This window comes from Scylla paramamosain, chromosome 17 (genome assembly GCF_035594125.1).
Source record: "Scylla paramamosain isolate STU-SP2022 chromosome 17, ASM3559412v1, whole genome shotgun sequence".
NCBI lineage: Eukaryota > Metazoa > Arthropoda > Malacostraca > Decapoda > Portunidae > Scylla > Scylla paramamosain.
The window spans coordinates 18492501-18510000 of NC_087167.1; the positions used below are offsets into that span (position 1 = coordinate 18492501).

General features: G+C 39.1%; 1 protein-coding gene across 3 annotated transcripts in view; it reads left to right on the forward strand.

Annotated features, from left to right (window-relative positions):
- Positions 1 to 17500, forward strand: part of LOC135108566 (RING finger protein 207-like) — a 114185-nt gene that overhangs the window by 55439 nt on the left and 41246 nt on the right. For 2 of the 3 annotated variants that reach the window (XM_064019700.1, XM_064019702.1), the window contains exon 2: positions 5 to 602. The exons of the other annotated variant lie outside the window; for it this stretch is intronic. In XM_064019700.1, the coding sequence (XP_063875770.1) occupies positions 539 to 602 (64 nt within the window). In that variant the 5' untranslated portion in view covers positions 5 to 538. The remainder of the gene's footprint in view (positions 1 to 4; positions 603 to 17500) is intronic. 3 annotated transcript variants of the gene reach the window in all.

Here is a 17500-nt window from a genome sequence, read left to right on the forward strand (position 1 = left end):
ACAGGCTAACAGATTAACAAAGACAGGTAAAGAAAGAGAAAGAGAGAGAAACAAACCGAAGGACAGACAAAGAAAGAAAAACAAGAAGGGAAGGAAAAGAGACAGAAGAAAAATAAAATAAAGTGAGTGAAGGAGAAGAAAAAAAGGAAAGAAAAAATCAAAAGCATACACCATATACATCACTAAGAAGAGAAAGAGAGAGAAGAAAGAAAAAGAAAATAAGATAATACAAGGAAGATAGAAAGATAAAGAAAAGTGAAACAACGAACAAAAAAGAGAAAAAAAAACAAGAGAGAGAGAGAGAGAGAGAGAGAGAGAGAGAGAGAGAGAGAGAGAGAGAGAGAGAGAGAGAGAGAGCTGGCAAAACAACAACAAAAAAGTGTAAAAGTGTACGAATGAGTAAATAAGAGAGAGAGAGAGAGAGAGAGAGAGAGAGAGAGAGAGAGAGAGAGAGAGAGAGAGAGAGAGAGAGAAGGAGGTGTAGCAGAGGGTGAGAGTGGAGTCAGGCAAGGTGTGGTGCTGCAAACACGCCTTCAGGATGAGCGTGGCTAGAGTTCTCAGCCCCCTCCGTCTTGCTGCCCCGGAGAAGAATGGACAGACTAGTGAGTACTCGACGTTACTACACTGTCACATGCTAGTCACTCTCCCCTGTGTCTGTGCTCCTCCCCTAGGTGTTAAATAGCAGAATGATCCCCTATCCCCTCTTCCTGGTGTTAACGTGATAGCAAAATAAACTGATTCTGTCTGGATTATCCTTTCTGGTGTTGATATAAAAGCTACTACTGTCATATGCTAGGTTCCCCTTGTGCCCCCTCCCTTTGATGTCATACAGAATGGTCCCCTAGCCTTCCTTTCTAACATAATAGCATGATAGACTGGTTCTGTCTGAATTACCCTTTCTGGTGTTAATATAATAGGGCATGCTAATCTGCCTTGTGTGTGTGCCTCTCCCTTTGGTGCTAAGAGAATGGTCCTTTAATCTAGCCTGTGTCTGCCTCCCTTTGGTGTTAAATAGACTGGTTCTCTCTAACTTATCTTTTGTGGTGTGAATACAATAGCTATTCTTTAATAGATGTTAGCCTGCCCTGTGTCTGTGCCTGTTCTTTTGGTGTTAAATAACAGAATGATCCCATAATCTTCTCTTTCCGGTGTTAACATAACTTTTGTCTGCGTTTTGGCGCTGGATAGCAAAATGGTCTTGTGATTTCCCGTTTCTGGTGTCAATCTAGCCTGCCCTTTGTCTCTCTTTTTTGTTAAATAGGTAGACTGGTTCTTCCCCCTTCTTGGAGTTAACATATCAACATCACTTCTGCTCCCTCCCTGTTAGTGCTAAACGGACTAGTTCTCTCTGATTTATCTCTCCTGGTGTTAATCTAGTCTGCCCTGCCCATCCTCCCTCCATTCTACTCTTTCTTTGCAAACTAATCATCTCCAATTTTTCTTTGGTGGTATTGTAATAGCTGGTCAAGAATATACACAAGCCTTCCCGGTGTTAATATAATTGTGGTTAATTAACAGTTACTAGTTTGTCCTGTCCCTTTGATTTAACGTTAATAGGCTATTTAATTTTTTTCTGTTGTCATCTAAGTCTTTCATGTCCTTTTGTATAAACTAGCGTCTACTAGTTCGTCCTTGCTTCCAGAGACTAGTCATCATACTCCACTCCTCTCTAGCAATGATAAACAGTATTTTCAACCACTAACCGTAACTAAATAGCTGATACTAGGCACACCCCATTCCTCTCGTGTGATGATAACAAGCCTTTGCATCTACTAACCAGTCCTTACTCCCTTTCCCTGTTAACTATAGAAAATAACACCAGCCGCTATCTAACAGCAGTTACTAGCCACCTCTCTTTTCTCTCTGGTGGAAATAGCTAGGATCTGCATTTACTAGCTCACCCTAATTCCACTCCTCCTGTTGACTATAAGAAAATAGCGCCAGCCATCATTAAATAGCAGTTGCTGGCCATAGCTTCTCCCTCCCTGTCTGCCTCCCTGCCAGTTATTAGCCAGCCAACTCCCCTCTCTCCATATTACGTTTAACTTGCCGGTCTGCTCTCCTCATGTAATTCGGGCTCTCTCTCTCTCTCTCTCTCTCTCTCTCTCTCTCTCTCTCTCTCTCTCTCTCTCTCTCTCTCTCTCTCTCTCTCTCAGGCATTTGTCTATTACTCGTCTCCTCTTTCTCTCTGTGCTATTTCGAAATATTTTAAATAATAGTTAATTCGTCTATTGTTTATCTATTGTTATTTATCATTTTACTTATATTATTACGAATTCGATCTCTTTTTTGACAATTTGCATTTATTCACTTATCTGTTTATCTACCTATTCATCTATTTATTCGTTCGTCTATACCGTGAAAATCCAATGCCACTTATAATAACAATAACGACGATAACACAGCAACAACAACAATAGTGATACAGATAATAATAACAACAACAACAACAACAACAATAACAATAATAATAATAATAATAATAATAATAATAATAATAATAATAATGACAACACTACCTGCTCTGTCACATTACATCCAAGATAAGGGAAGCTTCAAGACCTTTTTCCACGCGGTTTTTTTTTTTTTTTTTTTTTTTAACAATCCTTTTTACTACTCTTTGTGAACTGCCAGCTTTAGTGGATCATTTTTTTCTTTTTTTTATCAGCTTTTTTGTTGCCCTTCGCCAGTGCCTGTCTTATATATATAGAGGTTGGCTATGTATGAGAGCACACCAGATGGAATGTTGAGTCTAGCCTAATTAACACAGGGCAAAGGAAATACCAATACATCTCACCGTTTTCCTTTTGTCTTCTTTTTTTTTTTCAATTTTTCTACGTCTTTTCTTTTTTCTTCTTATCCTACTTTGTTCTTTCTTTATTTTATTTTCAGCTCTAAAATCTTATCCCTTTATCTTATCATCAGTTACTGTTTGGTTTCTTTGTTTTTTTTTCTATTTTCCTTTTTCTTTCTTTCCTTCCTTCTTATTTTTTCTTTTTATCGTTTTTTTTTCATTTTACTCATATCTGTAACTTTCATATATTCTTATTATGCATCTTTTTATTCACTTTCATTCTAACTTTCTTCTTTCATAAGTGCATTTTACAAGTATTGGAGGAGGAGGAGGAGGAGGAGGAGGAGGAGGAGGAGAGAGAGAGAGAGAGAGAGAGAGAGAGAGAGAGAGAGAGAGAGAGAGAGAGAGAGAGAGAGAGAGAGAGAGAGAGAGAGAGAGGAACAATTTTAGGGAGGAGAAAGAAAAGGAAAAAAAATGAGAGGAAAAGGGAGAGAAAGGGAAAGAGGGAGAGGAGTGGGTGAGGGGACTGCTATCTGGAGGGAAAACACGTGAGGGGAAGAGAGTAATTACCGGCCATGGAGTGAGAGGGAAGGAAGGGGAAAAAAGAGAGGAAAAGGTGAGGGGAAAGAAAGAGGAATTATTGGCCTTGTTGAGGAGAGGCTGAGGGAATTACTTTCTTTCAATTATCTCAAAATGGTGTTTGCTTCTAATTTTTCCCCCTCTTTTCTTTTTGATCTTCTTTTTTCTTGTTCTAGTTCTTGTTCTTGTATTTCTTTTTGTTCTTCTCTTTTTTGTTTTCCTTTTTTTCTTTCTATTCTTCTTTTTCTTTCATTCTCAAATAAATAAATTAATATTCTTTGCAGAAACCAATATTTTGTGAGAGATGATGTTTTTCCTCCTTCAATAACATACCGAAGTCCTTTGTCCCACCCCCTCCTCCTCCTCCTCCTCCTCCTCCTCCTCCTCCTCCTCCTCCTCCTCCTCCTCCTCCTCCAAAAGACAAATATAAACATTAAGATTTTTTGAAAGACCATATTTTTGCTCCTTCAATAACATATCCTGATGCTTTCTTCTTCCATCACCTCCTCCTCCTCCTCCTCCTCCTCCTCCTCCTCCTCCTCCTCCTCCTCCTTCGGAACAAACCGAAATGGTGGAACAATGAAATTAGAGGTTGCCTTCTGGTTAAGAAAAATGCGTACCACAAATACATACTAACACAAAATAATGATGATAAACTAGAGCACGACAGATTACGTAGAAAAACTAAAAAGCTGATCAAATGCAGCAAAATATCTGTCGAAGCTCAGATCGCGAACTCATGTAAAACGAACCCAAAAGAATTTTACAGTTATGTAAAAGCAAAAAGGGTCTTAACATCAACGATTGGTCCATTAATAACAGAAAATGGTAAACAAATAATAAGCGAAACAGACATGGCGAATACCCTGAACGAGTACTTTTCAACCGTCTTCACGACTGGGGATGTTCAAGGCAGTCTGCCGACCCCCACGCCTCAGTCACGAGGCACCACGCTGCCAGACTTCACCATCACAGAAAGTGAAATCCTCTCAGTCACAAAGAGCATGAACGTAAACAAAACACCCGGGCCAGACAAGATATCACCCAGGCTTCTTAAAGAAGCGAGAAATGAGCTCGTGAAACCGCTTACAATTTTATTCAATAAAACTTTACTAGCGGGTAAAGTTCCCCACGAATGGAAACTAGCAAATGTCACGCCAGTCTTTAAAAAAAGGAAATAAATCTCTCCCAGCCAATTACAGACCGATCAGTCTCACTTCAGTAGTGTGCAAGCTGATGGAAACAATAATTAGAGATAAAATTGTTAAATATTTAAAAGAAAATAGAATCATAAAGGATTCGCAACACGGTTTCAGAACCAAGCGTTCCTGCTTAATAAACTTACTAGACTTCTTTTATGAAGTATTTAACTCGTATGACGAGACAAAAGCTGTTGATATTATCTACCTTGATTTCCAGAAAGCTTTCGACACTGTTCCCCATAAGAGACTCATCAGTAAAGTAAAGGCTCACGGCATTGCCGGAAACACCTGAAATGGCTGAGAGACTGGCTCTCTGACAGAAAACAGCGTGTTGTGATTAATGGAAAAGAGTCAGAGTGGCATAAGGTAAATAGTGGCGTTCCTCAAGGCTCTGTATTAGGACCAGTACTCTTCATAATGTACATAAATGATATTGATGAAGGGATAAACTGCAAAATAAGTAAATTTGCAGACGACACCAAAATAACAAGTAGAGTAACGTCTGTGTCACAATGGCAGGAACTGCAGTGTGACCTCAATAAACTAACAAGCTGGGCAGAAAAATGGCAGATGAAATTCAATATAGAAAAGTGCAAAGTTCTACATATCGGAAGCAACAATGTTCAGGCGAGATATGTAATGAATAACATGCCACTGTCAAGTGCTGATAAAGAAAAAGATCTTGGGGTCGTTGTGTCAAACGACCTAAAGCCGAGTCAACACTGCACAGAAACAGTAAGGACGGCAAATAAATTAGTAGGGTTCATTGGAAGAACCTTTGAATTTAAATCAGAAAAGGTTATACTTGCCTTATATAACTCACTGGTGCGCCGTCATCTAGAATACTGTGTACAGTTCTGGTCCCCATACTACAAAAAAGACATTGAAAAACTAGAAAAGATACAGCGCAGAGTCACAAAGATAATTCCAAGATTGCACAATAAGCCGTATGAGGAACGACTGGAAGAACTAAACCTATTTAGTTTAACAAAGCGCAGGATAAGAGGAGACCTAATTGAAGTGTTCAAAATTTTCAAAGGATATAGTAACATTCATGCACATAAATATTTTACCATTGATCATTCTAACCTAACAAGAAATAATGGATTCAAGATTATACCCAAACGTTTTAAATCCCACGAGGCAAAACTTTTTTTCTTTAACCGTATAGTAAATATATGGAATAAACTTCCTGCCGAAATTGTGAACAGCAATACTATTGAATCATTCAGAAATAAAATAGACAAATATTTAAAAGCAAATCCCCAACAAGCTCTCTTCTTGTCCGAATAATTACTAAATACACTAATAAACTCTTATTCTACACCAGTTTTAATATAACTTGTATTAACTTTGAGATAGGCGTATAGAGTTCACCGTAGGGTGAATAGTAGAACTTCCTTTCATCCTTTCCTATGAAAATTTCCATGTCAGTTTTTCCATACTGCATGGTACTTTTCCCAACTATTTCCATGCCAGCGCAAGCTGGAGGGAGTGGTGGGTGGGGAGGAGCCTTCTGCTATGCTGTCCTGTCTCTCTTCCCTGTAGCTAGTTAGAAGTAGTTACCAAACAGCCTTGCAAGGACCAAAAGGTCTGTTGCTGTTTGGCTTTCCTTTGTATTCCTTTGTATTCCTTTGTATTCCTCCTACTCCTCTTCTTCCTCCACTCCTACTTCTTTTCATCCTCATCCCCAAATAAACAGATTAATGAACATTCTTTAAAAACATTAATATTTTGTGAAAGATTATGTTCCTTCTATTATTCCTCCTCCACCTCCCCTCATTCCTCCTCCCCCATTCCTCCTCCTCCTCCTCCTCTTCCCTCCCATTCCTCCTCCTCCTCCTCTGCCTCCTCCCCTGCCTCCTCCTCACCTTCTCCTTCTCCTCTTCCTCCTAGTTCTCCTCCTCCTCCTCCTCCTCCTGCTCCTCCTCCTCCTCCTCCTGTAAGCCTTCACCTGGGTATATACAATTGCCCGGAAGTGTCTGAAATAATTACCTTGAGTCTCAATAAGCGTGGCCACTCGATGTGTGTGTGTGTGTGTGTGTGTGTGTGTGTGTGTGTGTGTGTGTGTGTGTGTTCTTGTTTGTTTGCTTGTTAGTTGGTTTGTTCGTTTTCGTTTGTTTTTGTTTGTTTCGTTGGTTGACTGGTTGGTTGGTTGTTGTTTGGTTGTTGTCGTTGTTTGGTTGTTGTTGTTGCTGTTGTTGGTGTTGTTGTTGTTGTTGTTGTTGTTGTTGATGATGTTGTTGTTGTTGGTAACGATTGGAAATAAAACTCACAAATACAAAAGAATTACTACATGACAAACACGAGAGAGAGAGAGAGAGAGAGAGAGAGAGAGAGAGAGAGAGAGAGAGAGAATACGAAGTAACAACAACAACAATAACAGCAACAACAATACTATCACTACTACTTCTACTACTACTACTACTACTACTAATAATAATAATAATAATAATGTCAATAACAGTGATAAAAAATTAATAACACAAAAAACAAAACAAAAAAACATAACTCATTAAGGCCACAACTCCCCGACTTACGCCCTGTACTTCCCTACCTTACACATTAAAACACCCAGTAACGGTTAAGGCCCCGAGCCATTCCGGGATAGTAACACAGGAGGTCCTCTCAGTAGCGAGAAGAGCGTGCTAACCCTTGCGCCACTTATAACACTAGTGGCTTTAATAATAATGGAGCATGCTAAGAGGATGTCAAGGGCGAGAGGAGAGATGAGAAGGAGGAGGAGGAGGAGGAGGAAGGAAGGAGGAAGATGGGTAGAGTGAATGTGGAGGGGGAGAGGGGAGGGGAGGGAGTGTGTGGAGTTAGTAAAAGGAGTGACAGAAGGAGGAGGAGGAGGAGGAGGAGGAGGAGGAGGAGAGGTAAGGTGTGTGTGTGTGTGTGTGTGTGTGTGTGTATGCGTGTGTGTGTCGCAAGGGGGGGGAAATGTGTGGTAGGGCAAGGAAGTGAAAAGAGTGACAGGAAGGTTAGGCGATGGAAGCTGCTGAAAGGAGGAGGAGGAGGAGGAGGAGGAGGAGGAGGAGGAGAGAGCTTTAAGTAGGAGAGAGAGAGAGAGAGAGAGAGAGAGAGAGAGAGAGAGAGAGATCGTAACCTCTTTACTTGGGTTCGAAACCTCTAAGTGGGGCCTTGCAAGTCTTCCTTTTAACCCAACCTTCGAGTTAGCTTAACCTACCGTGAAAGTTGCCAGGGAGGAGGAGGAGGAGAAGGAGGAGGAGGAGGAAGAGGAGGAGGAGGATTGGGGGAGGAGAAGGAGTAAGAGAGCATTAAGGCAGTAATTTAAGGTTTAACGCCTCTTTCGTTTATGGCGCAGTTTTCTTATATGCTGATGCCCATAGTGCGCAATGTGGTGCCCGGAAGGAAGGACTGTTTCGGGTACCCATTGCTGGTGTGTGTGTGTGTGTGTGTGTGTGTGTGTGTGTGTGTGTGTGTGTGTGTGTGTTTGGTTTGATTGTGTTTGGTTTGATTGTGACGCAAGAGAGGATGAGGATTGTTTTAGGAGTGGTGGTGATGGTGGTGGTGGTGGTAGTGATGGTGGTGGTGACAGTAGTAGTAGTAGTGGTAGTAGAATTGATGGTGGTTGTTCTTCCTCCTCCTTCTCTTCCTCCTTGTTTTTCTGTTTTTTTTTTTATTCATTTATCTCAATTTCACTTCCTCCTCCTCCTCCTCCTCCTCCTCCTCCTCCTCCTCCTCTTGTTTAACTGTTCTCTCTCTTTACCCTTTAACTAGTTAGAAGTAGTTCCCAAACAGCCTTGCAGGTGGGAAAGGTCTGTTGCTTTTTGCTTTTCCTTAATAACCGTTTATAATCTTCTTCCTCCTCCTCTTCTTTTTCTTCTTCCTCTTTCTCCTCCTCCTCCTCTTCTTCCTCCTCCTCATCCTCCTCCTCCTTCTTCATCTCCTTCTCCTCCTCCTCCTTCTTCATCTCCTTCTCCTCCTTCTCTTCTTACTCCCCTTTCTTCTCCTCCTCACTTGCTCACCTACTCACCCACCCACCTAAACACACACACACACACACACACACACACACACACACACCCTTACCCACCTACCAACCAACCTACACATATACACACATACATTGTTTTCCTTTGTAATCATTTGTAATCTTCCTCATTCGTCTCTTTTAACTCCCGTTCCTTCCCTTTCTTACCTTGCTTCTTGTCCTACCCACCTACCCACCTACATACACACACACACACACACACACACACACACACACACACACGAATTAATCCCCTCACACACACAACCTCTCACGACCAGCAGCAATTATCCGGTCTTAATTACACCTTCAGGACACTAAGCGTTATGGGGCTGTACCCAGCACAGCAATGCCAACACTCATGTTTAACCGAGAGCTGCCAAGTCTCCTGAAATACTATAGGCAAATAAATTGAAATTGTCCTGAATTTAGGGTAGAAACTGGTTCTCAAATATAGTGGTAGAAAAATGGAATAGTCTCTGTCACTACGTTGTTTATGTTGAATCAATAGGGAGGTTTAAAGGCTTGCGCAGATTTATGGATGGGGGTGATAGGTGGAAGTAGGTAGGTGTGTTTCATGAAGTATGTTCTTAAACTGGCCACTTCTTTTGATTCTTCTACTCTGACTCTTTTAGGGACAGCACTTTTCTTTATATCCCTGAGACACACACACACACACACACACACACACACACACACACACACACACACACACACACACACACACACACACGAAAAATCATTCAATCAGCCAATCAATCTATTTATCTATCTATCTATCTGTATATGTATATATCTATCTATCAGTCTGCCTGCTTCTCTACCTACTTATCAACCTACCTACCTACCTACCAATAAATCTATCAATCAAGTATAGGAATAGATAAGGCGTACATCAAATTCTCTCTAGAGAGCTGAAAGTGAAGGACCTTGAGCCCCTAACCAGCGGACCTTCTCCTCTCCTTCCCTCGCCTCGCCTCGCCTGGCCTCGTTATAAAACTTGCCCCATCAGGGGAATACGAAATTAGAGCAACTTGAAGCGGAGAAAAGGTTGGGAATCAGCTCAGTGTGGCGGCGTGGCGTGGTGTACATAGGTGGATACATGAATGGTGCAGCTTTTAGGTAGATGGAAGAATGTGAAGAACAGGGAATTGTGACGGACTGAAGTAGTGGAGACGAAAATAAAGTAAAAAAATGAGTGTTAATATTTTTTTTTTTTTTTTTGTCTTCAAAAGGAAAAAAATAGGAAGATGTAACGGACTAAAGTAGGAATAGAGATAAAAAAAATAAAAGAAATTAAAGTAGAGGAGATAAAAGTGAAGTAAAGAGTAGTGCCAATATTTTTATTTCTTCAAACGTGAACATGGAAGGAAAACGTTAGAAAATTGTGACGAAATTATGCAGAGAAGAAGACGAAAACGAAGTATAGAGGAGTGCTTTTTTTTATTTCCCTCTCTCTCTCTCTCTCTCTCTCTCTCTCTCTCTCTCTCTCTCTCTCTCTCTTAAACAAAAAAAAAAGAAGGAAAACGTAGGGGAAATCATGGAAGGAAGCAGAGGAAATAAAAATAAAGTAGAGGAGTGCTAATGTATATTTTTCTCTTCAAGCGAAAAAATAAGACAGAATGTTAGAAAAAGAAAAGAAACATGAAATGAAGTGAAAGCGGAATAAAGCAGGAAAAGGAGACAAAAATAAAAGAGTAAAGACAAGTACTAATAATGTTTTCTTCACTTCAAATGAAAAAACGGAAAGGAAAACGCAGGAAAAGGTAACGAAATTGAGTGAAAAAAAATACTATTGGTAACTATAATTCTGCCTCCTAAGTGGAGAAACCGGGTGTGGAAAATATTAGGAAAAAGTGACGAGAACAGGAGACAAAAGAAAAAAAAAATCTGTACTTTCACAATAGAGGTCTTGAAGTGCCATAGTTATATAACAAGGGTGACATAAGCCAAATTCCTAGTGTCAGTAATCAGAATAGGGCAAGAAATAATATGCTCATGCTCGAACTTAGACGTCAGAAAAGACAGGAAGAAATTGGTTCCCAGAGTGGTAGAATAGACTCTGGTCAGATTGTTAGCGCCGAATCAGTAGCGGGGTTTTAAAAGGAGACTAGACAGATTCATGGATGAGGATGATAGGTGGAAATAGGCAGGTATGTTTCAAGTAGGGGCTTCCAAGTGTAGGCCTGATGGCTTCTTGTAACTTCCCTTATTTTCTTATATTCTTACTAAAAAAAAAAAAAAAAGTAACCAGATGAAGTGGATGAGAAAAAGTGGACTGTACCTCGACAATCCACGGGACGGTACTGCTGTTCACTGTCTTATCCATGGAATGTGTTTACTATTATTACGTCAGCGATGCGCGTGACGTCAACAGTCAGGTATAGATTGACAGAACACAACACCTCGGCTCCACACTTCACGTCTCACTCTAAATAAATAAACAAATACGGAGCGCTTTCTCTCAAAATTAGAAATTATACTACTCAGGATTATTATAAGTAACCCTAGGAAGCAGTGAAAGAAGCCATGCTTGTAATGGGTGTGACTGAGGAAAGCAAAGAAGACAGCGCGTTGGACAAGGCTGATCCGCTGTGGTGACCACGGACAGGAGCTGCCCAGAGGATGTTAACCGCATTCTGAAGCACAGCTATTACCAAGACTATTTTCAAAGGCCGTAGAAGTCTTATCAGTCTGCCAATGGAGGGGTTGCAGTGATGTCACGCCGCTTTGCTTTTGCTTTAACAAACTTTGCCGTGGCAACTCTGTCAGCCATGTTGAGGGGAAAAGTGAAAGTAAACAAAATGCATCTGTGCTGCGGTTTGAGCTGGTCATACAGATAGATGCCCCTTCTTCATTTCCTGTTCTAATTGACTCTGCCGAAACTCTAGATACGAAGCTAGGAAAAGATATATTGCTAAAATTAGTGCTTTTGGTGGCTGTGATCCTTACTTAATAGGGGAAGAGTTTCGTTCCCTGATAAACTTAACTGGCCTTTAAGTATTTATCTCAAAGCAATCAATTATTAATACACCTTGGAAATTATTTTTCATTGACCATAAGAAATTGTTTCTAGGATGTTCTCTCTCAGGTCAATAAACTAATGATGTTGTCAGATGAGAGAAGCATACATGAATGACATGATTAAAAGTGGGAGACACTGTCGATCTGCTCACAATAAATCTGTAGCCCAAGTTCTGGACACTTAGATTTAGCCTAATTCTCATGAAGGTTATAATAAATTGTTGGAATCTAGTTAAACAAGACGCCTCCTTCAAATAATCAGAAATGAAATTAACAATATGCCTTAAAGCATGAAGTATTTGCAGCCCAGTGTAATACTTTACTTTCACATTATTACCTTCAAGTGATTTTTCAGACAGTGGCAGTTCAGAATTTCCTGCTTCTAATTTGTGACATTTATTCTTTAGTGACTGACATTCAGGTTCGAGAGAACTGATATATTCTTGACTGATGCCAGTAATTGTAGAAGTAACTGAGGTATTTATTGCATTCAGTATTCTGTGCTTCATCTACTCGTGTGTCTGACTGAAAGTGACATGTTATTTCACTGTGTCTAGTGATTCTGTTAATATTATCAGAAAGTTCAGTGTAATCGTGATCACAAACTGCACTTACGACTACATCGACTGCTGTTGTAACATGTTGTTCTGTAGCACTGCTCACAGACTTAAGTGATCATATGCTCAAATCATGATCCAATATATCTGACTCATTCTGTACTGTAACATTAACTTCATGTGAGATACTGATACTATTTGTGTTACCGGTACATTCTCTAACTACTGTTATGGGCTTATGTATACTGACTTGTTGGGTTGGCTGGGAACAGGTAAAACGACACACCACCCTTTATTATTATTATTATTATTAAACATAACGGAGAAGGCAGAGTGGGACGAGCGCAAGCGCTATAAGTTGCCAGATGACAACCCCCACCCACCTGGACCGTAGAAAGAAGAAAGGAAAAGCAATTAGCACAATAGTAGGATGAAATCCTACTATCACCAGAGTTTAATTGACTAGACTCTTCAAGATTTTGTTCGAAGCAGACTTGAAATTTTGCACATCACTCGCAGTGCATGTGCCCTCGTCAAGCATGTTCCAAAGTCTTACAGCACAAGGAACAAAGCTTCGCTGAAACTGACTGGTGTGACACCTAACCTGCTGTAAGCAGCGCGCATGTGAATTTGACGCAAGTCGAGTGTTTCTGGTGGGCACAAATGCATTTGGGATGGAGGCATTCAGCGGGTGAAGCTGGTTGGCATGGATCTTATATAGCATGCAGACACTGCTGACATTGCGTCGGTGACCAAGATCCCAAGCTGCTTCGCCACCACAGAGGAACCTAGCGGAGGAGACAACTCTGTCAATGAGACGGAGGTGGGACACAGCTGCGGAAGACCACACAGGAGCACAATACTCCAGCAATGGAAGAATAAAACACCGGAAGCAGCTGGCAGAGATAGACTGGTCACCAAAAATCCGGTAAGCCTTCCTCACAACGCCAAGCTTTTGCGAGGCAGAACTGACAAGACGCCTGATGTGCCGTTCAAAAGACAGTTTTGAGTCGAATCTGACACCCAAAATATCAAGCTCATCACATACTGTCAGAGGCGCGCCATCAACAAGCAGAGGGCCGTGAAGGGGATTTAGCGTGCGAGAGCGTGAAATACACAAGCATTTTGATTTTGATGCATTCAGTTTCATGTTCCAGGTGCGACACCAGTCAGATATACGTCTGAGATCCTCATTCAGGGATGTACTAACATCAAGACGTGAATTCGGTGACTCAACAGTAGCAACAAGTGTCACATCATCTTGTTTGTTCTTGTACCCAACTGTGCAACAGCTGTGAACCATGTTTATAGAAGCAAAGGTCACAGTAAATATGGACTTCCCAAAATTAATGACCTTCACATTCGATGTGCTCGGTCTTGGTGATGATGTCACGTGCAGCCACTCTAAAGAACTGTAAAAACACCCTTAAAAACTTGTGCCCCTTCAACTAGAGCCTTTTGAATGTAGTATAGGTGCAGCGCAGAAGTGTTTCAGAATATGGGCTAATTATTCTGGTCTTTTGACACTTTCACAACAAAACATGATATTGGATACACTCTCAGCTAATAAGAGGAGCTAAAAATGAGGGAACACACTAAATCACTTTAATCATTAGTTAAATAGCGTGTGTTTTTTAACCTATTCACTACGATAAGTAACTATTCCCACCACTAAGAACGGAGTATGATATCTTTATAAGCACGAACTAGAAAGAGTGATAGGAAAGAATAGATTTTATAGTTTCTGGTCCGTGCAATGTTTGGGGGTTGTTTTGGTCTGCAGAACAAGAAGAAATGTTTCAGAGTGGTTAGTGACTGAGGAAAGGTGCGCCAAATAGCAATGAAAGGGTTGACTATTGACATGGACTGTACGTACAGCATACTACAGTATTACAGATAAACCCGTCAGGTGCTTGCATGACTAACCCGGCTGCCGCATGAAAAATTAATATATTAATAAGTAAATTTTGTAGTGCAAAAGGATTTAAGTCAAAGTAAAAGAAACTACAGAACACTTACCTAATAGTATTTTCTTCTGAAAAAAAAGAATATATATATATATATATATATATATATATATATATATATATATATATATATATATATATATATATATATATATATATATATATATATATATATATATATATAAACATAAATCTTGTCGAGGAAGAAAAAAGACGCGGAAATAGAAACAACGGGCACTTACCTAATATTTCTTTCCATAACCGGATCGCCATCTGAAAATAAATAAATGAATATTTATTCATTTATTTTATTTTTTTTTATGTAATAGAGGCTCTGGCCCAGGGCAACAAAAGGCCATTTAAAAAACAGGCTTAGTGAAGATGCCAGTCCCCAAACAGTGTAGTCTAAAGGGTTATCCAAAATTTGAGAGGTGTCTTGAAACCTCCCTCTTGATATAGAAAAAAAATAAATAAATAAATAAACTTTGTAGAGTAAAAAGATATCAGTCGAAGAAACACTGACAACGTGACAGGAATTTATAGAATCATGTTTGATTATGATATTGAACATGAAAGAAACAAAACTTATGCTGAAACTCATATTGTAGAGAAGAAAGATATAAGTGAGGAAACAGATAGTGACACCAGTTTAAAAAAAAAAACATTTGGTTATAATACTGAACTTGAATGAAACAGAACTAATACTTAAAGAACAAAAAAGTCGACGTCCTATAGAGCTATAAATTCAACATTCAAGCAAGAAAACATTTGCTTACAATATTGAACTTGAATGAAAAGAACTAACATTTAAAGAACAAAAGCTGACATGGAATAATGATTCGAATTGAATTTCCAAACACGACTCATCTTTCATAAATAACATCTCCAGCCAGCCAGTCAGAGCCGAAGTAAAAACTAACAAACGTGGAAAAAATGGCAGCATATCATTCCATTCCATTTCCATTTCATTTCAGCTTGCATTCAGCGGTAACTTCTGCCTTTTAGGATACGCTATCAAACACACTGACTGGCTGTGGCTCGGCGTTCCTGCTCCCTGCTATGCCTGGGACAATATTGTGAAACACTTCCAACCCGCACTTGCACAACATTCAAAAGGCTCTAGTTGAAGTTACATGAGTTTTCAAGACTGTTTTTTTTTTTTTTATAGTTTTAGTAGCAGATTAACTGTATATCTACATTACTGACAGGAGAAACAATCTCGAGAACCCAGCTAATTACCTCTGTGGCGTTTGGAAATAGACATGGTAAGAGAGCAAAGCGTTTCAAAGTACGAACCCTGGTCTCTGCAACTCCCTGGCGCTGACACATTCACGGTCACCTGTCAGTTTGGAATCTCCCCTCCATCTTTTTTCTTCAGGAAGGAAGAGAGTAACTGGCATTTTTTTTTTCTCTTCTTATTTTTGCTGTCCTACTTCACGAAAAAGACTGATTCCTCTTTTTTTTTTCTTCGGGAAGGGAAAAGTAACAGGAATTTCCTCCATTTTATTTATTTATTTATTTTTTTGTAATCTTGGCTTAAAAAAAATAACAGTGCTCATCCCTTTCCATCTTTCATCCCTTTCCATCTTTTTTTTTTTAGGAAAGGGAGACAGTAACTCTTTTTTTTTTTTTGCTTTTCTTCATTTATTTTGTAACCTAGGCTGTACGAAATAAATAAATAAATAAAGTATCCTGTGACACACATTGCTACGCACACACCGACGAAGCAACTGAAGAAAGGAAGGAAGGAAGGAAGGAAGGAAAGAAGAAAGTACATATTAGACTTTTTTATTTTTCATTATTATTACTATTTATTTTTTTTGTAATCTTATCTGGACGCAAAATAATTAATAAAAGTAATCTGACATTCATCACACACACACACACACACACACACACACACACACACACACACACACACAGAGGGAAGGAAGGAAAGAAGGAAAGAAGGAAGGAAGGAAGGAAGGAAGAATGAGAGGAAAGAATTAAAGGTGTATATTTTAATCTAACAAGTGAAGGAAAAACCCGAGGACAAAGGAGGAGGATTATTAGCTTCGTATTGTTAGTCGCGAGTTCATTAAGAAAAGTAAAGATTAAAATAAGAAAAAAATGAAAGAATTAATTAAGAGAAACATTTGAAGCGAAAGTTTGTTTTTTTTCTAATCCATGTAATACTAAAAAAAAAAAAAAGAAAAAAAAAAAAAAAAAAACAGAACTCGACAAATTAAAAGTGAGAGTAACAAAAGATGACAGGGAAACGTTTTTTTTTAAATATTCATAATCAGAAAAATAAAAAAGACAACAAAAAGGAAAAAAGACAAAAAATTACGAATAAGATGATAATGATAACGATGGTTATAATAATAATAATAATAATAATAATAATAATAATAATAATAATAATATTGATAACGATAAAAGAGCGCTACAGAATAAATAATTACAAATATCGATAAGAGATTAAGAAACCTAAACGTCTCCCATCATCTTTCCTCAAAAGAATAAAAAAAAAAAAAAACATGTCCAGGTTAGATAACAGCGTGAATCAGTGTGTGAGTCAGTGAGTCAGTGAGTCAGTGAGTCAGTCAGTGAACGGGTGACTGACTGACTGACTGAATAACTCCTTTTTTCACTACTTTTCAAAGATTTATTTTTTAGATGAATTTCAGATTGATTAGCTAATCTTTATTAATTATCTCATCAATTCATCCATTTATTATTTAATTCTGTCAATCAGTCAATAACTCAGCCAGCCAGTTAGCCAGTCAAACATTCACTAGGCCAGCCAACCAGCCAGCAAACTAGCCAATCAGTCAGCTAGTCACGCTATCATTATAAGACACTAAGAGTCCAAATAACGTTTTTTGTTCTTCCACATTAAAAAAAAAAAAAAGACTCACTCCCACCACAAAAATACAAAACAATCTCATTTCCAATAAAAAAAAAAAAAAAAAAAAATATATATATATATATATATATATATATATATATATATATATATATATATATATATATATATATATATATATATATATATATATATATATATATATATATGAGAATGTACTCTGTAAGAGGACAGGATTAAATATATCAGAACGAACTGAAGTGAAGTGAGGTAAAGGGAGGTGATATGAAGGGGTCTATCAGTGGTCTGCCTGTAGTCTGCCTGGTGCCATGGGAGTGTCTAGCGTGGGGGGCGTGGTTGAGAAAGTGGCTTTGGGGTGGAGGGTTGGGTTGGCTGGGGGGGGGCGGGGGTGAGAATTCCTGCCTAAATCAATGTTAAGGTTGGAATGCGGCTCGCGGTGACTCGGTGCGGCTTACGTGGTGACCTGTGTGTGACCTGTGCGCAGTGACCCCCATGTGTGACTCAGTGTGAC